General features: G+C 35.0%; 1 protein-coding gene across 11 annotated transcripts in view; it reads right to left on the reverse strand.

Annotated features, from left to right (window-relative positions):
• The window catches only part of DMXL2 (Dmx like 2), a 56509-nt gene that overhangs the window by 30725 nt on the left and 970 nt on the right, over positions 1-24814 (reverse strand). For 10 of the 11 annotated variants that reach the window (XR_003923460.2, XM_030014916.2, XM_041123773.1 and 7 more), the window contains exons 2-15: positions 16522-16647; positions 14720-14791; positions 13948-14026; positions 13159-13312; positions 12125-12191; positions 10079-10257; positions 9181-9364; positions 7999-8173; positions 6999-7229; positions 5613-5890; positions 4711-5407; positions 2790-2911; positions 1606-1695; positions 123-240 (exon numbers count right to left, since the gene is read on the reverse strand). Coding sequence is in view for 10 of the 11 variants with exons in the window: in XM_030014916.2 (XP_029870776.1) it covers positions 123-240; positions 1606-1695; positions 2790-2911; positions 4711-5407; positions 5613-5890; positions 6999-7229; positions 7999-8173; positions 9181-9364; positions 10079-10257; positions 12125-12191; positions 13159-13312; positions 13948-14026; positions 14720-14791; positions 16522-16647 (2572 nt within the window). In the remaining variant the exon portion in view is untranslated. Of the gene's footprint in view, positions 1-122; positions 241-1605; positions 1696-2789; positions 2912-4710; positions 5408-5612; positions 5891-6998; positions 7230-7998; positions 8174-9180; positions 9365-10078; positions 10258-12124; positions 12192-13158; positions 13313-13947; positions 14027-14719; positions 14792-16521; positions 16648-24814 lie in introns of those variants that run through there. The other variant, XM_041123775.1, reaches the window with a different exon arrangement.

Here is a 24814-nt window from a genome sequence, read left to right on the forward strand (position 1 = left end):
TTATACCGAATTCTAGAGATTCTCATTAAAAAGGAAACTAGCATATGCCAGCTAGATTTCAGTATTCTTTAAGAACATTTTTGGTACCTACTTCATTCATAGTAGTTATTTTTATGCTATACCTTGTGACGGCTGGAAAAATATCTCAGTTTCTTTCCCTTCCACATCTTCCTTATGTGGTTTGTATCCCAAAATGAAATCTTCTTGAAAGACATGAAGCAATTGTGTGTTTGAGCCACACTGAAACATTAAGCAATAGTTATGCTTCCAGAACAGTATAGCAACATGTTGTACTAATGCAATTATTTCTTTTGTGCAATCTAGCTACTGATGAGGGTCATTTTCTTTTATAATGTTGAAAATTATTTCAATGCATCAGGAAAACTAACCAATTTCCTCTTATATTAAGAACAGCATATTCTAGAACCTACTGTTTGTATATTCAAATAATTACACTGATACCTACTATGCTAGACAAATTACGTAATAACATTTTTGCCACAGTTATTGACAGATGAATTAGTATCTGATTGGTTTTTACTTGTTTAGGTGCTGAACAAATGACAGTGGCAAAAACTCTAGACTTTTATCCCTCTTCAGTGGGAAGACATGTCTGCAGTGAACTGCTTGGGAAATCTAAAAAAAGGGAATGAATTGCATGAATTGGATATCTCAACAGCTGTCCTTCCTGACAGCAACAGATTTCTTTGCAGTACCTCCACCTCTCTACAAAGGAGGCTGCTAGCAGTGAAATCCTTTCCTGCAGGCAAGGAAGAACACGTCCGCCAAAGACAGTGATGGCAAAGTTTTCACGTTGCAAAACACACTCTTTTTCCAGAGAAACATGGAAAAAGAGTATTCCCTGCACTCATCTATAAAAATTCTAGAAAAATATTTTGTAAATCTGAACTTAAAATTGAAGATCCTATGTGATTAATACTTAAAAGACAGGAAAATTTATTGACAGAGAAATACGTCCTTATATATGTTAAAAACATCCAGATGTCTAATTAAGAAATGGTAAACCATTGTTTCCACAGGCTGCTTCCTAACAGAAAACAGCACTGGAACACGTATGATCAAAATAACTGTGAGTAAGAACAAGGTGTAATAATACTACCCCCTCATTGTTTGAAATGTATAGCTGTATTAGTTAACAGATAAAAATTTGTCTTACAAGACAGACCAAAAAACTGAAGTCATACATGGCTATGATTCCTACATTTTTGAATAGTTAGGTCTAGTTTTTAGGTTTGGGTTTTTTTTTTAATGTTGTTCATCTTTTTGTTTGTGGGGGATTGTTGGTTTTTTCCTTTAAATTATGATGGTTTGTATACCAATCTTTAGTTAAGTTTTGTTTTCATCAAGATTTATGCTTAGAAAATACTGTTACACACTAACAATGGGCTTTGAGTTCCTAGCAGCTAAAAGAAAGTTGTCTGACTAAAACATTCAAGGTATCTCAACATTCACAAAAACATTCACAAAAATTCAAGGCAGTCATTATCACCATAAAGAATTTTTTCAACAGATTAGGTTAATTAATAGACAAAGCTATTAAACACCTTTTATGTGATACCCTTAAAGAGTTAACTATTTACTTACTTTGTTTGTTATTGCATCAAGTTCAATAATGCATCCTGGTCGAGCAGTAGACTGTTGGCTCACAATGTTAAACACTTCCCCAATAAGTTTCTGAAACAGAGCAAAATGAGAAGAGTTAGTATATTTTTCCTTTAGACAGAAGGAAATTGCAGTCATTTACAATAAACTGATGCTTTGATTTTCCTTGTTGGCGTAAACTGTAACAGACTTCTTCCTGTTGTCGTTTTGGCAATTATGAATAATGTGTTTATCAGGACATTTGCACTGTTGTGAGTCTGCAGCTATTCATGGGGATAGCACACCAGTTTTTATGGAAACTAAATGTTGTTTATTTAAAGATTTATCCTTTCATAACATAACTTAGTATCTGTGCCATGAGAAACTCAAATACACTTCTTCACTTTTCTTTAAAGCTTCAGGTTTTGTCACAACATGTAAAAAAAATAAATCAGTACAGCTTATATATAAACTGAAGGCTCTATTGATTTTTGCTGGAATGTTCACAGTCATGGTTCCTAGAACAGATTCCTCAGACTGATCTGAATAGTGACAGGCTCTATCTTGCTGGATAGCTTATAAAATAACAGAAGAATGGAAAAAAAGGAAAGATGTGCTTCTTTATACAGTTAACAGTGCAAGGTCAGGCTTTACTTTGCTTAAAGTCACAGAAATGAAAGCTAAAAAAGGATGAAAAAATTGCTTATTACAGAAAAAATAAGAGCTAATATTACCCTTAGCAATAACCTGCTGATTCCCTCCTATCCTACCATCTCTGCCCTTCCTGATATATAAATGTAACTTAGGTGGATACACCTAAGTCTTGCTCTTCTGTCTTCACCTTCCTACTTGCTCTTGACTCCCCTCTTTTGAGAAGACAAAGAAAAAAAAAAAAAAAAAATCCTATTTTTCCTTTCCCCCCACCTGCTACAGGCTGAGGAAACTTGTCAGGGAAATTTTGTTTCAGTCCAGCCACTTTTAGTAGTAATAGCTGCATTTCTGTCTGCTAATGTTTACAGACAGCTGCAAAATGTAATTCTGCAAGGTATAATGCATAAGATCCTATACATGGAATGGCATAAAAATTATACAGAACTAAGTGAAGACAAACCACTGGAGAGGAAAAAAAAAGTTACCTTAATTAGTTTTATTTTAATACTTTCAAACCATTGCTACATAAAACTTACAGATGATTCAGGGTCAGATAATTCATCTAGAAGTTTTCGTGCATCTACGACGGCTTGATAGAGTCTCAGGTTTTTGCCATCGGATGCAACAAAGCAAGCACTAGCAGAATTGCAGTATGTACCTAATAGAAAACACAAAAATTTCGTAGTTAGAGAAAAAAATGGCAGTCAAATGGTATCAGGTAGTCTATTACAATCCACTTCACAATATCTGAGTATGTTTCTAATATAATTTTCATAAAGTACTGAAGTAAAAACCTAAGCAAATGTGTGCATTAAGCCACCAGTACTTGAACTTTGAAATAACTCCCTTTCTGCTCATTTATGTAACTGAAAATCCTCATAAAAGTGAATAATCTAAGCAGAATTCATATATGTTTACAAACATCGTTCACACATGCAAAAACCAGTATGTAGTACACCTAAGGGAACGCTGCTGTTCCTTAAAATGATTATGTTCTCTTCACTGTCACCTCTGAGGAGGTGCTCGGAAGTGCTAATTCTAGCATCCCTAGGTTGTCAGAGTAGGAGTCTAAGGTAAACTGTTCAGAAAAGCTATATTAGCTATACCTTTTTTCCTTGGTTACTGTCTCTAGGCTCTTTGGGTAATATTAACCTCTATGAATATTTCCTTCTACCCTCCAGTTAAAAGTGCAGATATAAAAGTGGAGGGAGAAATATATCTGCAGTAGTGAATAATATATGAAAAACTGTAACAGACTGTCTTTTTTGCTTCTTTACAGTATACAGAACAGGCTTGACACAAGGTTTTCTATTCTGATATACGTTTTCCCCTTACATTATGAGAGAGAAGCAGCTAGTTATTTGTGTTTAGAAGACTCTGTGGGATTCAGACATCACAGAATGTTACTATGTAAGGAGAGAAAATGGATTTATTTTATTTTAAATCAAAGCTATGTTATGCATTTATTAAGCATACTTAGGATTTTTGAGGTTGTACAACATCTTTGACACCCATTTAATCATTTAAAAGGTCAGACTGGCCTTAGCATAATAAAATAACCTGGCATTATTAGTATAAAATTTAATGTTACATCTACAGCACAAACGACATTTTTAGTACTGTATACAAAGATGACAACTACTACAACAACATCTTTATGATAATTCAAAAATAAGTATCCGAGTGGCTGAATAGAGCAACATTTGTAGAGACAATTTTCCTAACTGCAATAGAAAGCCCTAAAATTAAATAGAAAAACTGAAGAATTGTCCTAGGGCATTACACATTAGATGTTGTACTGCCTGACCTCTGAAAAAGTATTGTTTGCAGTTCTGTAAAGTTAATGTAGTCTATTTCTTTAAAAATACTCTGTGTTCTAACCGGGCTTTTGTAAGCCACTGATGGCCTGAAGAATTTTGGTACTGTTTCAGGATCTTCTAAGCAGAGTTCTTAGCCAGCATGTTAAAAGATTTTGATACTGTAAATTTTGGCTGAAAATCCTTCCCAATAATTCAGATGTTCAAGCATTCCAAAAACTAGTTCTGTTCAACCCACTGCCTCCTCCAGCTGTATGTGGCCAACAACCCAGATGCTTAAGTCATCAGAACATCTGCATTATTAATACCATGTCAATGCAGAGAACACTCAGTGAAGCTGCCTAAAGCACTGAGGAAAGGGATCATCTTGTTGTTTGTGAGAGTGATGATTGCTTACTCACACAAAGAAGTTACTGAATGTCAGCTGATGCACAGTAACTACAGACAGACTCAGACAAGATGAAACGTTTTGAAGTAGCTTAGCCTCAAATGAAATAAAAATGCTTAATTTGCATAATACAAGGAAATTACTGAAAAGTGAATATAAATATACTCCAAATACAATAGTAATTTATTTTAACAAATTAATTCTGTGACTTTCAGTATTAACTCTATATGGAAACATGCTAAGTATACTCACCAAGGCAATAGCTGGGAATAAGCGTTGGAAGCCAGGCTACGTTAGAGAAAGCGGATGTATGAAGAGAGTTAATTCGAGCCAGTTCAGATACTCCTCCAGTGTATGATAAAGGTCCTATGGGGTCTACACGCCACAGAATCAGCTCACTATAGATTGCATTTGGGTCATGGAATGTACGGGTTGCTGCATTTTTAAGTTGCTGCCTAGAAGAACCTTTCACATGTTTAATAGGATCCATTATTCTGTTTATCCTGTCAGAGTCCCAGGAACTGTCTGATTCAGGAGTTAATAGAGCATTATGATGAGAAGATGTTAGCAGTAATGGTAAAACAGAATGGCAAGCTAGATCATTGAGATGAAAACGGTGACCACAGTACCTAAATTTATGTGATACAGTTAGCACAGTAGTGAAAGCTGATTTATCAGCAAAAGTAACTGCCCACTGATTGAGAGAGCCATCTACATGTTTGGAAATCATCATTACTAGGGGAGAGATTATATTCACATTTGCACTGTCCTGGGCAAAGCTTTGTCCTTTATTTGCTAGAGTATTATCTGGAAAGTCCATTGTCTTCTCATGTACAGCATTACTGTTATCTTTTACAAAGACAGGGCAAGCATACATCATAATATTTTTGCTAAGGGAACTAGCATCTCCTGATGGAAATGCAACAGGAATCCTAGAAGAAAATGAAACCTAAAAAAAAAAAAAAAAAAAAAAAAGAAAGAAAGAAAGAAAGAAAAAAATTAGAATATAACAACCCAGCTTAAGTCTGAATAAATAGCTGTTTCACAGGAAGTACTTAAAATTAAATTCATACTGATGTTCAGATATAAAAGAAAGGACAAAATGATTGTTGATTAAGATCATAAATAATAAAACAATTTCAAATATACAATACCTGAACTTGTTGAAAGATGCCTGGAGTGTATTCATCTAAATATTTCACATGCCACACCAAAAAGGTACCATCAATAGGATGGATAGTAAAAAGCATATCTGGATTTCTGTTCCATTCAGTTAGGAGCAACTCAATTTTCCGATCTAACAAAACTGTTGGAAGAGGCATGCGTGGGCCTGCTAGTAGAGATGTTTTGGGGCTTCCCTCTCTTTCTCCATCTTCATGTTCTGAAGAGCCTGTACCAGTCCCTGTCTCTGATTCTCTATCTATAGACAAGTCTGCAACAGAAAAGAAATGTACCATTTTATCCATTGCAAAGATTTCCCTATCGGTTTTTACTCAAAACACCACAATATTTTTTAATCTGCTAATAGTACTATCTGATAAGAACATTCATGCACATTGAGGGTAGAAACATTTTTCTTTGGTCTGTCTGTACAAAAATATGAGGCTCTGGCCTTTTGACTATCGCTTCTAACTATGCAATACAAGTAATAATAAATACAACCGTAAAAATCCAGATACTTAGAGTAATTCCCTGCCTAAGATTATTCTGGGCAACTATACAAAACCACACATTTCATATGAATGCTGGTTCCAAATTAATGTAGTGGGTTTTTTTTTATTTAGAAGGTGATCATGAAATATATGGTATATAATCATTGATGAACTAGTATGTAGTGCATGTTCAGTAATAATTATCACACACTTTACTGCATCAGTAATCTAGATTTTAAGAACCTAAGCATTATAAATGACACAATGAATCATCAGTTTACTATCATTACTTGGTCTTACTAGTTTCTGTAGACAGATTTTTATTTTTACACATTCTTACTGGCCAAGTGACCCTCACACACCAATGTAAAGTACTTCTGGTAGGATAAGTTTTCCCTCATTGATTTCAAAATATGTGTCTCCATTCCTTTGTGAACAGCTACACTTGGGATCATCGGGTGATCTAAGGTTTAAGATGTAAATCTTATCAGTATTGGAAACAGTGCAGTTGCATTAAAATGGAGCTACGTCCAACCCTTAAAGCTTGCCATAAGTTGGTTTGTCATTACTGACAATCAGATTGTAAGGTAAATAGAAAGCAGGTCTTAGTCATAATTTCATAGCTCAGTGGAATATATCCAAAATGGAAATGAAAGACAAAAGCTACCTTTCTTTTTCACTGTGTATATCACTATTGCATTCCAACAGCGTACATAATTGAATTTTTCATGCCTACAATTACAGCAGCCAAAATTTCAGCTGTAAATGTCTATTTATTTTAGTGATAAAATGTTAGCACTTATAATTCTTGTGCTAAATAACTGCATTAGTTATTGCATTAATGTGCTTCAGAATAATTCTCGTGCTACATATCTTGATATTACTAACCATGATCTAATTTCATATGTAATCCTCTCTCTTTTTCTTCCATTTCTTCTTCTTCAACCTCAACATCAAAATCTTGTTCTAGTTGTTGTTCAGAAATTTTTCTTAGATGCTGCATAAATACTTCAATAGAGGATGTAAAATTAAATTCTTTATTATTCAACCAGTGAACAACGAAGCCTCCATTTCCTTCATCTATATTAAAAGCTGTTCCAGCCAAGACTGATGGAATATCTGTGGAGATTTTTAAACAAATAAAAAAGCTATATATTAAACTGCTCATCTTTTTATTTATATATACACACAGAGATTTCTTAATTAAGATATTTAACATATTTCAGGTAGAACTTAATTTGTGCCTGTAAGATTAGAAAAGGTAAGACATGGATCAAGTTTCTACCTGCAATTGTATTAAAAAAATGTAAAGATATTTTAACATCAGTAAATTTACATGAAAATTGTTCTTATGTGAATGGTAAATGATACTCAACAGTTCTAATTGTTCAGTTTCATATGTTGCAGTGTTGTCATTTCATGTACAAATTTTAGGTAAGGCACATGATTGCTCTTTAATCTTCTCCTTGTTTAAAATATTCTGCATTAATCTATAAAAAGTAGCTGGTTTCCTGCCAAAAAATCTGGTACAGCTTTTTTTCATTCACTACATATTCTGTAGGAAGGAAATACTCTATTCATCATAAACCATTGCCTCCCAAAACCCAACAATGAAACGCAAAGACGACTTCAAGTTTAGGTTTCTTTTCCTTTCTGATGTGCAAAGATGAATTTAATTGTCTTTTAAAAGTGCTGAAGGTATTCAGAATAAATTGAGCCTCATTTGTCTTACAAAACTCTGTGCCAAGTAACAGACTTGTGAAATAACAGTCTTCCTACAAATTCCCTGTATTCAATAAGGCAAAGCAAAGAATGCATCTCAGCCCCCTTTATTTTTTTCATTTTGTACAAATATATTGTTACAGTTTAATAAATGGTTGTATTTCACCTGTATTAGGGTTGATGCTTGCTGCTATATGGAAGTGACCAAGTGCATTTGCATGATGTGAAATGTGACGCTGAACTTCATGAGTACCCTGTTGATCTGGCAATACATCTGGGTGGGTAACAAGAACTGAAGATCTCCTTTGTCCTTTTCTCATATTTTTCAAATGGTGAATTGTCTGAAAGAGTTATAAAAAATAAATTAAGGAATACTAAAAAACTGTAAGGTAAAAATTCACACTTATATAAAGCCTAAAGCTTTTTAACTTCCTTCTACCTAAGAAGTGAAGACTAATTTCAAAATGATTATTTTAAATAGATTTCAACAGATATTAGTAACACTTATGTACATCAGTTCTGGCCAAAGGCAAAGCACTTCTAACAGTCTTCTGAAAGTTCCTTTAATATCTGCTTCAACAGCACCAAAAAAATACACACTATTTTGTGTAACGTTCAATAAACAATATTACAACAATCTAAAAGCAGTAACCTTTGCAATATAATTTTATAATGAATTATTTTTGTGCCACTGAAAATTGCTGAGAGCACATGTAGAGCACAACTGATTCAACAGCGCAAAGCATACTTGGTTCCACTCTCCCTATTTGTTGATGGTTATAATATGTAAGAAGTAAAAACTTGGTCTGATTGTAATAGTCTACAAATGAGTGGTAGGGTGGTTGGTTTTTTTTGTTTTGTTTTCTTGTTTTTATATTGAGAGGTTTTCTCTTACTGTAAACTTAATAGACTTGATACGACTGCCACTGAAATTTAGAGCCCCATAATACCACCCTTTAGAAATGCAATTATTAAATCAGATAACTAAAAATTAGAAGAGTTTATTTACTGCCTTCACTGTTTTTATAATGACAGACTTTCAGACCCAATCAGAATGAAACCATCACTTACTATTCCATTAAACATTGTCTCTTCCTGTCACTATTAGTTAGCTGTAGAAAAAGTTGATTGAGTTTTAAGAACATGGAGCTTGGGTGCAGAGTTGCAAAGTCTCCGACTTCTTCACTGTTTAGTAACAGACTTCAAAAACTGATACAAAATAATTCAGACTGTTATGCTTATAAGAACTTATAAGATAATACATATTCTTAGAGTTCTACATCCTTTAAATATTTACTTTTTAAGAATCTTGAAATAAAAAGTTCACAAAGTAAGTATTTACTTGTACCTCTAGTGCATGCTGTATTTTGTCCTTTTGCTTTCCAGATTGAGAGATAGTGCTGCTAATGCTGGAAGTGCTGGTTTCACAGATCTGCTCACCGAGAAGAGTATCTTCTGGTAACAACGTCTCTGCCCACAGCCGACAGATGCCATCAAGACATGATGTGAGTAACACATTACAGACCAAACCCCTAATGATAGACATATCATGGTTACTACCCAATGTAATTAAATTAGCTATATGGACACAGCAGAAATTAGAGGATTATACAAGTATTTAGTAGTTATTGTTTCATCCAAATTTCTGCCTCTCCCCTAACTAAAGGTTTTATATCAGTAGGGATTTTTGGCATGCTGATAAACCCATAGATTATTGGCAAAAGTGCATGTGAACACGGAATGGTTATTATTTGATAAATGCAACAGTTATTATAAAACTGCAGTTATGAAACTGCCTAAACTATCTGACTTGCTGAGCCATGTGAAGAATGCATAAATTTTACTAAATAATGAAAAGTGAAATTGAACAGCTAATTAAACACCACTATATACAACAAGGTGCAGAAAATAGCTTACTAAATGCTAATCATTTAAACAAGCATTTTATTTCCAATGTCATAGCACCATTTGGTGAAGACAAAGCCTTACATCCATGTTTCCTCACATAACTTGAGAAGGCACTGAAGTTTAGACCATATTTTAGAATAAATCTCACCTGTTAACATGACTATCACTATTGCACTAGGTAATACAGAAGCTTATGGGAAGATGTTGATATGTTTTGTTTCTTGAAAGTATAAGCAGAGAAATCTAATCGTGTTCTTGATGGCCAAACTTCAAGCAGAGTGTTAAAAAATACTTGGTCAAAGGCTTGCTTGTTTTTTTTAAAAAGAAAACTTCCAAACCTGGGCATGTACTTGCTAATGTTACGCCATGAAAATCCTGTCACTGCTCGAGGATGCGCCAAATAAACAAATGAGAAGTGGACAACCCCTGAGCATTTTTTCTTTTCTTCATTCTCTTGGGGCAGAAGAGATGACTTCCAACCAGTCATAGGATACCAAACCTTTAAGAGGCAGTCATCCTATGTAAAGCAATAAAAAATCATGGGGTTAGCTAGCTATAATTACAAAACATCACAAAAAGAAGATCCCAAATAATAAGGAAACTGCAAGTCTGGTATCTTTCATGAAAACTTGATCTGTGGCCCAGAACTATTTGCAGTTATTCAGACAACCCATTTCTAAGACCACTTATTTCATTGATGGTCATCCTGGAATGAGTTACAGACTGAAGAGCTATTCTGCTGGCAACACTCCATTCCCATAAGGAATTTTTCTTCCAGTCCAGTTGGCCCCCTACTTTTCCCTTGGTTCACTATGCATTTTCTGCATAGCATATATGCACGCTTAAGTTCCATGTCCATTTCCCTGAAAAGATAGAAGCCAGAAATAGACTGCCACTCACACTACAATATTAAGCTCATTAACAGTCAGTTTCTCCACTGAGACAATTCATATTGTAAGTCCCTGTTGGCTCCCATACACAGAAAGCCTGACTTTCATGGAGAGCACTGCACCTACTGACCACAGGCACACAACAGAGGAGCAGATGTGTATTACAACCTTCCCTTCCACCAGGACAACCTATGCTACCTTTCTGGTTTGAATGGTTGGGCACCACTAACGTAATTAATTGAAACAAAACTGAAATGCTGACACAGCAATAGTACAAATGCTGATAAGTGAGACTGGAGTATGACTATACTGATGTGAGCTAAGGACAACATTACTAGTATGACAACAGTACATTATACACAGCTGGATGTCATATCCCTGGTTTTCAGGACTTGCTTCTGGAGATACAGAATAAAGTAAATAAATGAATAAATTATGAACCTCTAAGAGTGTGAATAAAAGATAGTATTTCCTGACAAGCATCAAAAAGTACAGTATCTGACCACAGGTTCTGCAGAAAGAAAGTCTGACAGGCAGCCCTGTTAAGAATTATGATCAAAGCTGTGTATCTCATGAAACAACTAATACAGAGCTGTCTTACAGACAGAAAATTACTTCTGGAACCATCTGCCTCATCTACTTTGTCAAATGCTTAGCTATATAAAAGTATATTCATGGGAAATAGAAATATGGAATGAAGCAAATGTTTTGATAATTTTCTAACCACAACAATTCTAAATGTAATATTTATTAAGGTGTTGCAAGTACATTTTTAGTCATAAAATAATGCAGCTCATGATTCAATTGTCCTCTTTAGTAAGTGTAAGAAAACAAAGGTTCCAAAAATTCATCTCATTTTTCAACTGACATTAAGTGCAAGCAGTGAATGCTTACCTATCCAGACTTGAAAACCAAAGGGAATCACTCAAATGAGAGGGTGACATTAAAGAGAATTATTAATTGAAAACTTAGCTTGAATAGCAATTTAACAAAAAATATGCCAAACTGACAGAAGTTAAGAATTGGTAATTGAACCCAGAATTCACTAAATAGAAAATATTTTCTAATTTATCCACTGAGATATGCATATTATACCAGTTAAAATGTGTATATGTTCTATCATAATGATCTAATATTTATCCTCATTACTTCCAACAGAAGTAGAAAAATATGTTTACGCATATCTGAAAGTTCATCTAAGTATATTTTATCTAAAGCATATATGTATACAAGCCTGTATCCCTGTCACTATATTTCCAGGTTGATTCTCCAGTATTCAGTAAGAGTACACAGCTAAATCCAATTTCTTGTTGCTGAAATTAATGGAATTACATGAAAATACAGCATTACATATGAGATGATAATTTAACTTAGCTCAGACTACAATAGAGCATATAGTCCAGGACTATTCTGTATTACTTATTTACTTTGTCAAACAAATGCAAAACATTAACATTGCAAACACTTATTTAATTATTCTTTTTTTGTCCGTACCTTCCCAGCTGTTGCAAAGTATTCGCCATCAGGAGACCATGCCATCAAATGTACTGATACTGCAGTCCTAAAGAACATGGGAGTAAAGTTTTAAGTTGTAAGTAAAGTCTATTTATTCTATAGTATTATTCCATATGTATTCAGTTGAATAAGTATTACTGTTCGTTATTTAAATGAAATATATTAGTATTCTATGTTGTTGCTTTATGCATACTTTAGAAATAGCAGAAGCATAAAAAGTATTTGCCACAGTGAAACAAAATATTTAGTATTTTCACAGTTTTACAGAAAAACAGCCCATAAAATAAACTGTTTTAAGTACAGCAAGACTAGGCTAGATCCGATGAGATCACAGAAGTGAAGTTTATCCCATCTGCTCCTCTGCTCCCAGTGAAGCCAAGACAAATAGTAGGAAGAAATGAAAATTAAGATTTTTTATATAATTTGTGATACTATTTGACTGTGACTACAGCTTATGGTTCAGCTGTCTGAAAGAGGAAAGCAGCCTATACAGTGCTTCGTGGGCACAAAATCTAAAATGGCTTCAAAAAAGTCAAGAGAAAACAGGTTCATAGGCAGCTGCTTCCCAAGTCTGCATATATATAAAAATGGCTGATCACAAAGCACTTCCATAACATGGATCTCAAATAGAACTGGGTAGAAGGGGTTTCAGGACCCTCTCCCTAAGATTCAGGAAGCAGGTTGCATCTTTCAGTGGAGTCTACCTGCCTGCTACTGCTCCTCTGTTCAGTCTCATCCAATATCTCAGCACTACTTTCAAAGATGAGAAAACAGGGACACTTTTGATATGTTGCCAGTGCTACAGTTTGGGTAAGCCTTTGACTAAGTTATCTGGTGATAGGTCACTTGAAAAAGTGAGGAATTTCTATTTGGAGTAACTTACATTGTTTGAATTTTATGGTATCTTAAGCTGATTTAAAAGCACATTTTAAAATATGGTTTTGGAGAGAAGATAGGGTTGATATATGAGGTGGCATTACAATTTGTCTTAAAATAAAAATTATCTCACTCACTTGCATTGCCAGACACATTTCCAGTCATTTAGAACTGGGAGAACTTTATCATCTTTGATCTGATTGTCAGGATCATCACCTTCTTCTTCTAGAATGTCACTAGATGGAGGGGCCCACAATTGCAAGAAGTCAGTTGCTGTCAGCAGCCTGTTACCTGAAAGTAATATCAAAGCTGTGAAACCAAGATGATGCATGCATATTGAAAGACTAAGCCTGTCATCATATTTTGTTGATGATTATTCAAAACAGGTTGAAAACTCAACTTTGTAAAGTCCATTTTAATATGATAGGGTATTCAATCATATTGTACAGGTGCTTTTATTAAAACATTTTGAATTTATAATATCTTTTAAGAAAGAACATCAAGGGTTTTTTTGGTGACTTCAAATGATAAATGATATTTAACAATGAATGTTGTAAATGCTAAATAGCCATTCACATCTCTAATAAAAATACATTGTTAGACATCTTATAAATATCTGTGCCCAGGTACATTGCTCACTTTAAATGTGATAAAATTCTATTTAAATGATTGTTAGTGGTAATTTAAGTCAGTTAGCAACTTAACATTGTGATTCCCAAACTAAGATCTTGCATAAGAGAGACAAACACTTGGCACAGCATCTTCACAAACGCTAACTGTAGCCTCACATTTTACGCAACACTGCCTGAGAACAGATAATCTAAAATTTCCATATTCATGCTCTCACTTTATTACAATAAAAATAAAGTGTTCAAGTTCTCCTAACTACAAATGTTGAACAAATAACTTCACAAACTTCACATTACCTTGAGGGTCCCAGGCCAGGTTGTAAGTCATAGAACTGAGGAAGAATTGCCCAGTTTTAAGCCACTGACACTTTAGTTGCTGTAGTTAAAAACAGTAAAGGATTAATTCTCACATCAACAGCAAAGTGGAAAGGTGTTGATATTTCTTTCTTTCTCTAAGAAATTGCTATTAAGCCTGTTGCAAAAACATTCAGGACCCAGTGGTAGATTGTTGAATCTAGTTTTAATAATTTCTTTAATTGTTTTATAAAAATTAAATGCATCACAGAGTGCCCTGCAAACCAGATCTGGACCTGTCACACGTACAAATATGTCTGTAGATTACTTTAAACTAGTTAAGTCATACTTTCATAACAACATAAGGGATGGCAGTATAGATGCAACAAAGATTGTGAAACCTGCTTGAGAACATACTTAATGCTTGAGTGCTCGACCACGGCTGTGCTGTTAAACACAAGCCTCAGTACACGTCTACAAGTCTAAGTCATATTTCTGTACCACAGATCTGACGACCTCTTCAAGTTAAAGAAACACCAACTTGTCACCATGTCATTCTAGTATGAGATTCAAGAACAAGATGTTGTGAACTTAGGAGCGCAGTTCCCAGTTTGATTCATGCAGCGGAAGATCCAATTTTATTATGGATGGTGGAAAATGTTTATCCATTAGTCTTTGTGTGCCCGTGTAGTATAATAATAATAACAACTAGCAGACAGACTTTTGTCTCTTCTAAAAACCGAAACCAAATTACAATCATGTAATACATACTTACACAATTTCTTTTATGAGAATTTATACCAAGTGGTTCAAATATGCAGACAGCATTTCCATATGATGCTGCAATCTGGAAAAAAAAAATTCAAGACTCAAAACATAAGGTTAGGAGGTAAGTGTAACCGCTTTTTAGTATTCCGAAATAGCTAAAGAATTTCCAGCAACATGTGCCATTGTTCAAGAAAAGTGAAATTAATGCAAATGTCATTAATTGTGTTACAGGTATACTTTCTTAAGGAAGTTGAGAAATACATACTTCCGAACAAGCCCATCTTTAAGATTTCAACTCTAGGTAGGAAGGACATCTTGTTCAGTGGGATAAATGCTGTCAATCAGATCTAATATATTCTTCTACAGTAACTACTGCTAATGCATAAGGGAAAGCTGATGCCTTCACTACTTCTGCTCATGTTTCGTCTACTTCACAGCTAACTAATAAATTAATTATTAGTGTCTGGGTCTCAGTGTGTTCCCAGATTCCATTTTGTACCACTAAATAATAATTACAGGAAACAGGAGGAAATGAAATTCTATTTTGAACAGTTAAATACATTTTGAGGGGAGACAAATGCTAAACAGAAAAACTGAAGTACTTATACCACTGGACCCCGCAATTTCTTTCACTCACTTATTTCACAGAAACCTCCATACACCATATGGTCTTTATGAGGAATTTATCTGGTCATGTTCCTAATACTCATATGGTTATGAGTACTTTTGACTATGTTTAAAATTCCTTTTTCTTCCTTAAAAGATTTTTAAAAGAAAAACTGTTTAAGTTCTTCCCATTCAGCATCTGGTTTCCTTAATAGAGAAATGATGCAAAAGTTTCACGACATTTATTATGAAATCTTATTTCTTCTTTGGGGGAAGGGGAGCGGCAGGGGGAAGGTTGCAACAACACACTCCCAAAGAAAAGAACAGACTGTGAATTCAGAGTCCAGAATGCAGAACCACCCAGAGGTTCATGGTGATCTTGCAGGGGCCACCTGTGCAGCTGGAATCTCCTCTCTTCCAGTCCTACTGGGACTGAACTGCTGCAGTGCAGGGGCCCTTGCCAGCTAAAGCTGCCCAAATCTTAACTAGGGCTTTCTCAATACTGCAACCAATTTTTAACTCACTAATATTAGGCAGGGACAACTGACAAACAAAATTTGCTCAGTGCACTACCATAACTCATAGGAAGTATTTTTTTCTCAGCAATCTAAACTGTCTCTTTAGCACTGTTTAGGGATTAAAAATAAAACCCCATAGCCAGTCAAGGGGCCATGCAGTTATGATGGCTCATACTGTAGCACTTCTAAACACATTAAACATGCCTAAGCTTTTCTGAAAAAGTATTTCTAATTCATTACTTTGCAGGACACACAAACACACACATGCACATATGTGTGTGTGTATATATATGTATACATGAATGATTTATCCACGTCTTCTTTAGCTAGATGAAAGAATACAACAACGCAGACAATAATTTTAGTAGCATTCCAGTTCTGATACTAAACTGTAAATAATACATACTCCCACATTTTGTGGGACCTGTTATTGCAGGTCCTGGAAAGAAATAAAAGCCATTGTTATAAGATGCCTCCTGCTTGCCCCCCACCCCAAAATTACTATTAAATTGAAACAATTCTCCGAGTAACTCAAGAGGTATTACTCAGAAAGTTACATATCAGTAAAAACTGATCCTTGTCATGAAATTGACTCATTAATACCATTAATGTATTATGTTGCTGTTTAATTATTTTGAGTATTCAATTTTTTTTTAATTCTATACAGGTTTATTAAAATCCTTACCCTGCCTTGTCGTTGGGAGCACTCCACACAACTGACCTGGATGTTTCCATGTTTAGCACCAGGAATAATTTGCACACATTCAAAGTCATTTGCCAGAATAACAATGTCACAACCAGAGCCATATGCCTGAAATATTTTTTAAAAGAAATACAATTAAAAATTTATTTAAAAACCTAAATACTTATTAGAGGGCTTACACTTTTGAGAGATCTGTGAAAATCTCCATTGAAACAAGATGTTACTATGGAGCAGGTTTAGTCCCCTTCAATACAGCAGCACCAGCAGAATAAGCAACAAGTAAAAACAAAGTAGCAAAAGAGACCTTAAACCTTCCAGGGTTTAAATCACGCAAACAGAAACAGGAAAAAACCAAACCAAACAAAAAACCAAAACAAACCCAAAACTTATTCTAGAACTTAAGCTCTGTGTGTACTTTCACTTTTGTTTGTTTTGTGTATTTTGTTAGGTTTTAGTTGTTTGTTGTTGGTTTTTTTTTTTCCCTCCCCTCCAATTCTTGTTACCTCTTAGAGTAAGGCAGCCAAGAGTTTACTATTCAGGTGCAATTATTAAATTTGCATATAATTTTCTTAAATATGTGTGTGTCATGCCCCACTGCACTTTTTTTCATTTTTTAAGAATATTAAGTGATTCTTTTCTATAAGAATCCAATTTCTGGGGTTTTCCGTGTTTTAAGAAGTGCACATTACTATAAGACTAGAAACCAACAAAGATTTGTCTTGGATATATTGTATCTTGTGCAATACACACTACAGTCTAAATAATTTGTTTAAGAATAAGTTATAGAACAATGATAGCTTGCAGCACTTTTTATTGGCAGGATAAATATATATCTGTCTGCCAAACTTTCACTTGTCCTAGTATGCCAGAATATTCTAAAAAGTTTAATCACTCCAGATGATCTGTTCCACTGAACTCCCACATTCAGGCATAGAAATCCCTCCCCAGCACCAAACTACCAATAAGCCTTTTTAAAGTAAACCATTACAGCTAGAAGTCTCTTTCCTTAAAGTAAGTTTTCCACTGATTCCAATACAGTAGGCAGAAATTTTACAACAGCTGCATTAAGCAGGGGGTGCAAGTCCTCAACAGTCAATTTCAGATGGTACAAAATTACTTTGTCATTTTAACTTGTCCCCTGCTTCTTTCACAATAATTTCCAAATTACTGAGCCCTCTCCTCTGAGGTCAATCAGTTTAAAGGCTACCTGTATTATTTTTGAGAAGTGTATGAGAAGTTGTGTGTATTTCTATAGATTTACAGGATCAGTGCCCATTGATGGGCACACTAAAATAATGGTACAAGATAACCACGGGAACTAGAATGGATAATTTACATCTCATGACCTTCTATGTCTACTTCTGATCCTCCTGGGAAGGAGCAACGAGTGAGAAAGTCTGAAGAAAAAGGCCTAATTTAGTGAAAGTACAATCACTGCTAAAAACAAGAAAGGAACAGCAATATAAGCAGCAAAGCAGAAACTCAGGCCTCAGAAATTAACACACCATACAACTGCACGCACAAAAATGAAAACTGCATACAAAACATAGATTGTCTAAAAGATTTCCAAGGTCATCTCACAAAAATAAAGTAGTGATCCAGTACTGTCTGATTTCTCAAGCCCACAACTGTTGTTCTGGGAAGCTCTGAGGAACTGATACTGGAGTTATTCACAATGTAAGCAGGAGAGGGGAAAAAAACCCCAACAACTGCTAAATGTTGTTAGAGGGAGATTATCTATGTAACAGAATATCCTAGCTCCTTGATGACTAGGCTATGCAATTATTAGACCCAGTCTGGAAGGGAATAAGTTATTATTAAAATGAAATAGGATTATTTCCAGAAAGTAAGAGAAAGAAAGATGAGATTCTGAGATAAGTTCTGGCACTGAACAGAAAGTCTTTTCATTTTGTTGTTTTCCTATTTTTTATTTTGGAATTTGTTGCAAAACAAACTCCACTAGTGGTGTGGAATGCTGGACAGGCCAGCAAATGTTCACAAGTAGGAAGGAAGAAGATGGGAGACCAGGATGCAAATGCCTATAAGTAGACAGGAAAATAAAAGCAGCTCCTCTTCTTCCAATAATTTATTCAGAATTCTAATGTTTACAAGCAATTGATTCTCCTACTATTACTTCAGAGGGTGAGCAATTAAAATAGCAAAGAATTGAAAGACTCACCCTCTTCTCAACAGTCTGCCTCATAACTACTGATACAAACCTACTAAAAGACATGATTTAAATTGCTATCTAATACAGTAAAAAAACGGTACCGATCCACTTCAAACAAGGACTTAAACCTTTTGGATACCCTATTTTTATATTGTTGGTATTGATAGCTTGACTTGCAAATTTCAAACCAAAGTAAACATAATTTATCACTAGTTGCAATCCTGTTAGCAGGAGATATGGATGTGTGTCTCAGAAGTGATATAGGGAAAGAAAAAGACTTCTCAACTTTAATTTCCTTATGGTTACTGTTCTTAAACATGCACATTTGTATGTGTGTGTATAGTTGATAATGTATGAAGCAAAATATTTTATACTTGGGTATGTCTGTTGACTCTGTGAAGCAAAAGAATTTAGTGTATTCCTTTTTTAAAGTTTTAGTTTCTCTTCTCCTGTCCCCTATCCACGCTTCTTATCATAGCAACAAGGCAGTGTTTTCCCAGCTAATTATACTATTTAGCATATTTTTCTAAAGTTAAGTACAAAGGTCGTTGTGAATTAAAAGGGTGGTTTACAGTAGAATTTTTTCGTTTTTTTTTCTTTCTTTCTTTTTTTTTTTTTTTTGAGAGAGATCTCTTTCCTAAGTGAAATCATTACTGTCACTCATATCCTTCCTACTCTTTGCCTGTGTTTGGCACTGTACCAACAAGTGACTCAGCACACCTAAATGTCCTAAGCCAACAGAGAGGATCTAGTCTGTTAGAGACCTTAGTCGGAACACGTTCCCAACTGCAGGTATCAGCCTTCAGCTCTAGGTTCTTTGAGGAAGTGCTGTCTCTTGGTTCTGGGGTCATTTTCTCAGTGTAGTTATTTATTCTGAGAATGTGTCTCATTTCTTGAAAGTATATTAAAGTATATTTACCTTAACTCTTAAATTTACTTTAAGAAGTACATTTATTATAACCCCACCTTTGAGAAAAGGTGTCCCCTTGTTTTAAAACAAGTATTCACTTTTTCACATTTATAGTCTCCAAATTTCTCAAAACAGAAAAGGTCAGTATACTTTTCTGTACTGAAAGACATTTCCATATTTCACATTATACATCTAAATACAAGTTTTCCATCTGATTACTTTTATGAGGCTTTTTTAATACACTCAATATATTAACATGTTTATACTTGAACAGAACACATTTCTTCTAAATCCTCTTCTCATTTTGTCCTTTCACTCCTTAAGCTGGTAACGCAGTTAGAAGCACCCTATGTTGGCAAAGAATATGTAAGCGTCATAATATTTAACATTAGTAGTTCCTTCTTGAGGATTCGGCTGACAACATCTTCAGGGAGATCATTCATGCCACCACAGGTCTATCCTGCCAGAATAACAGTGGCCACAGGATTTGTGGGAACTGACTAACAACCTGCATAGCCTGATAAAAGGAATGGAAAATTGGTAAGCCATACAAAAAGGAAAGATGGAAAATAAGATGCTGAGATACTGTAAGAGATGGGAGCAGTACAGAGGTCTTAGCTAAACAGAATTATAAGCAGTCACTGAATGAAACAAGTGCAGTAAAAACCACCCACATGGAATATCTGCCAAACCATTTCTAATGTCACTGATAACTTCAAAGAGAAAATTAAATGGCATTGCAAAACTGCCAGAATGCAGGGATGACTTGCAGCATCCGTAAGCAACTAATAAGCTGTAGTTTGCCAATGTCTGCTCTAACTGTCAAGATCTGGGACCACTGAAATGAACAATGACAAGGCTCTAATTGAATGCAGGAACACCAGACAGAAGCAGGACATTGTGTCCTACTGTAACAGTTTATGCTATATCCTCAATTTTCAGATAATATGAAAGCAGCACGTGCATCTCTCTTTTTTAGCTGCCCAAGTTTTCCGGTTTGGTTCTCTAATTTTAATATTGAGCACTGGAACTAACAGATAGGGAAACAATTATTTGTTCACATTCTCATCTTGTTTTTTCTTTATATAAGTAATTTTCTCTGTGTAAAAAATGATTCTTCTCTTTCTATAACCTGCAACTCTTTACAAGTTTGGCATAAGTGAAATAGACCAGAAGTCCTCAAGCCCCAGTGTGTACTATTAGGGGTACACAGACATTTCAAGATGGTAAATGATGTGGAAGAATCAGAATCAGCCTACAGTGGTATTAAAAATGAAGTTCATAAACATCTAAAATTACATATATTAATTAAAATCTGTACTGAAACCTCAATTAAAGCCTCTATTGGCCTTATGGTACTCCTCCAGTATAACAACACTCATCCTTAAGTTTCTGGATTGGATAGTGAACATAGAAGATGCAGAAATTCCTCCACCCTCCTATTAGCGACAAAGACACCTGAGTTCTGAAACATTTCGAAACTGTAATCAGTGGACACAACACTTACGCTTCCCTCCTCCCCCAGCTAAGTACTAGTAGAATTACACACACTTAATGAAAACTGCAAAATAACAAAAGAACCCCAACCTGCTACTAGCCTGTGGCCTGTAGAACAGGCTTTCCTAAATTGACACTTGAGATGAATTCATGATTAAATTCTTTATAATATGCTTACACACAGAGCTTCAGAGAAAAAAGAACATAGTAAGGATTCAGATGTTAAGTGTCTGTAATCCAGTTCACATAAACATGACACAGTGGAGAACATACAGATATATATATAAGCAGTAATAACAGGGATTTGCAAATAAGGGTTTTAAGAAGTAATTTTTCAAGAAGGATGAAGTAGAGGAGAACCCTACACAGCAGAGAAAACCTATTCTCAGTTGCTGTATCTTGTGGACATAATGGTGTGGATGAAGATTTTGCCGTTTTCAATGAGGTAAAAAAAGTTCATGTGGGTGTGGGAGACTTTCATGTGCAACAGCTTCTGAAATTCATCACACGCAATTCCAGGCCAAGTGTCAGTACTGGCACAGAAGATGCCAAGAAGCTTTTCCTTTTAAAAAATGAAAAATAATTAATTAATTTTTTTTCAGTTCTATCAGAAAAGTTCTTATGTAGAGATACCCCTAAAATCTGATATTCTGATTTTTCATTAATAATGTTTAGAGTTCTGTATTTTGTGCATTTAGTGATACCTCTTACAAGAAGTCATGTGACACTAGCCAGAGCTTGGAGTTTTTATACTTATAGAATCTAGCCTTTAGGTAATTGACATACCTATGGATTTTTATTTTTTTTTAAACCTAAACTGACATAGAAACAGCTACATTCTGTTCAGAGTTTCAGGGGGAAAAAACCAACCCTGAGCTTGAACAAAAGGCAGAAGTCATATAAACAGAATCAGAACAGCTTGTCTTCTTTATTTGAAACTACCTTACTCCACATCACAGAAAGTCAGGTTGGTAACATAGATCCCACTCAGAGGTTAGGGTCAGTGACTGAAATTGGCTTAACCTAAAACAGCTGCTTAACAACAAAAACTAAATGAAATCAACCATGGTTTGAAAAATGCAGCTTACTACCTTTAAAAACTTACTAGCTGACAGTTAGGCTATGAGGTTCAAATAACATACCTTTCTTCTGTTTAGGCAGGGTGTGTACTGTAAGGCCCTTCTGTATAAAGCTCAACTCTGACCTTCTGTAAACTCATTTGTGAAACACAGTTAACAATATTTGCTGAAATAAGAACATGAAGCAACAGCAATTTGAATCGCGCACAGAATTATTACCAGAAATGACAATACCAGAACTTCCGTGATTTAGTACTTAAATGCTTTGCTTATGCAGCGTCCCTCTTGGAGCTCAAAAAAAGGGAGGCTGAAGAGACTGCCTGGTAGAAAACAGCATTATGAAGCTATTTCACTTCTAATCACCCTTCAAAAAAGTTTCCCTGTGTATTACCCACTCTACTAGACTGGGCACAATACAGCTACAACATCCACAAGCCAGTTTGTTAACCAAACATCTCTGTCCTTCATTCCTTATTTGGGAAATGCTTGATGTATGTCAGGATTGCTGCAGGCAGATGTGGGAGCATAGGGAGGAAAGTACACTATGTGCATTTCAGATAAAAGACTGACAAAACCTTTGTAGACAACCTACAGCAACTGTCTCTGTTTCTCTGGATTTGTTTTGCTTTACGGAGTCACTAATACTTGTTTTTTAGCAGGTAAAGAAAAATTAATGCCAAAATTATTTCTTTTCCCCTTCTTATTCTCAGAATAACTAGATGACTTTCATCAAAGCTTTAAAAATGTTAAGGCAGAACATGTTATCATCTTAGCTCTATGCTACACTGACTTGGAAATTAAAAGCTTACCTTTATCCCCAACAAGGAGTCATGTAAACAAGCCAAGAGCAAACCATAGAGGAAAGGAAGGATGAAGAAGAACCTGAGAATTGCAGTGTCCCTAATCAGGTCAGAAGAAAATGTGTTCCTTCTCTCAGAATCCCAAGATTGCTGGAGTTAGGCATCTAAAGAAAGTTCAAGTTAAGAGGACATTTCTTCTCCTCCTCAAAAAAGGAGGGACTAGCTCCAAAACTATTGACTAGTAAATACATATATACATGTACCCAAGCTGTTATTCTACTGTTAAGTGGAGTAACTTTAACATAATTGATTCATTTTTGCACACAAAAAAGTCGTATTTTCAAGTCCCTGTGATTAATCAGTCGTAGCAATTTTGAACTAGTTCTCACACTTTTTAAACGAATGCCCTAACATCAACCAAAACATAAGCAAGGACACGCGCATACAAACAATGGCTCCTCTGCCACAGCCTAACTTCATATGGATTCATATAGTACAGCACATAATGTGTAGATTTCCCTTCTTGCCTTTTACTGCTCTGCTTCTGCTGTGTTCTAGAGGCTGACAGGTATTGGGTCTTAAAAGCACGTCTATAGAGTCAGGCTCTATCACTAGTACAGATGATCTCTTGCCTAAACTGCAAATCCGGCTTCAGGATCTGTGTTAAAGTTATGACTCCAAACAGCTTAACGGTTTGGGGGAACAAAGCTATGTCAATACAGCGTTACTGATGTTGACCAACAGAATATAAGGTTAGGCACTAATGAAAGTGACACCTGCAGTGGGATGGTAGACTATGATGCTACTGAGAGTCACACAGGCTACTAATTTCCTAAGAATCTGGATATAAGACCCCAAACTGCAAGGAGATGTTTTTTAACTGTAGAGTTTACTATAGGATCAAGGTCTAGAACAACAGGAAATAATACCACAAATATAGAGAAAGGAGAAAAAGGGAAGAAGAAAGTTACAGATGTGGAAGTCCAGAAGATACATTTATTAAAACATACTTATCCCTTTAGTTCCTTCTTTACTGTATTATAAAAAATTGGATGCAGCAGCCAGAGAAGACAGTGAGGTCTGTTATATGCAGTTCCATAATTAACATGCTACCAAATGATTCTGAATTTATTTGTAAAACATGACTTTGGTTCTTGGGAAATTCTTGTATAAACCATAACATATATTGTTATTCATTTTTTATGTTATCAAAACTGTTCTGAGAATTAGCATAAAGTTGTCTTTCGTAATACCAGTTGATTGACTTTTCAAATCGTCACAGTAAAAAGAAACATTAGAATATGAATATGAGTAAATGACGACTTATATAAATATCAAAAGTAACATAGGTCCCTTTAAATAGCAGTATGGCTGTATAGCAGCAGATCAAGGAAAATAGACAGACATGGCACCGTTTATTTCTTAAGACTTTCAAGCATTCATTACTGAAATTAGACATCTGTGATAATCTAAAGTAAGCTTTAAATGTTTGACAAGTCTGCTGACAGTTACCTTACACTAAAAATGATGCTTTGTATCATTTAGCTTGGAACTGGTTGGTGCCTGGGATATAATCCTATAAATGTTAATATAAAATCTAATGAAACAATTTATTCCCAAATAATAACATACTGATTAGATGACAGCGTGCAAAACATTGCATAAGCTGATCACTCATTAAAATCAGAGAAGCATATCATAAGCTAAAAAAGCGGAAATTGACATTAGAGTACACAAAAAGGGCCCGTGGATGATAAACAGTTTTTATTATATAAACTACTGGACTCTTGAAATTTCCTGAGCGTATCTCTTTCGATTT

This window comes from Aquila chrysaetos, chromosome 5 (genome assembly GCF_900496995.4).
Source record: "Aquila chrysaetos chrysaetos chromosome 5, bAquChr1.4, whole genome shotgun sequence".
NCBI lineage: Eukaryota > Metazoa > Chordata > Aves > Accipitriformes > Accipitridae > Aquila > Aquila chrysaetos.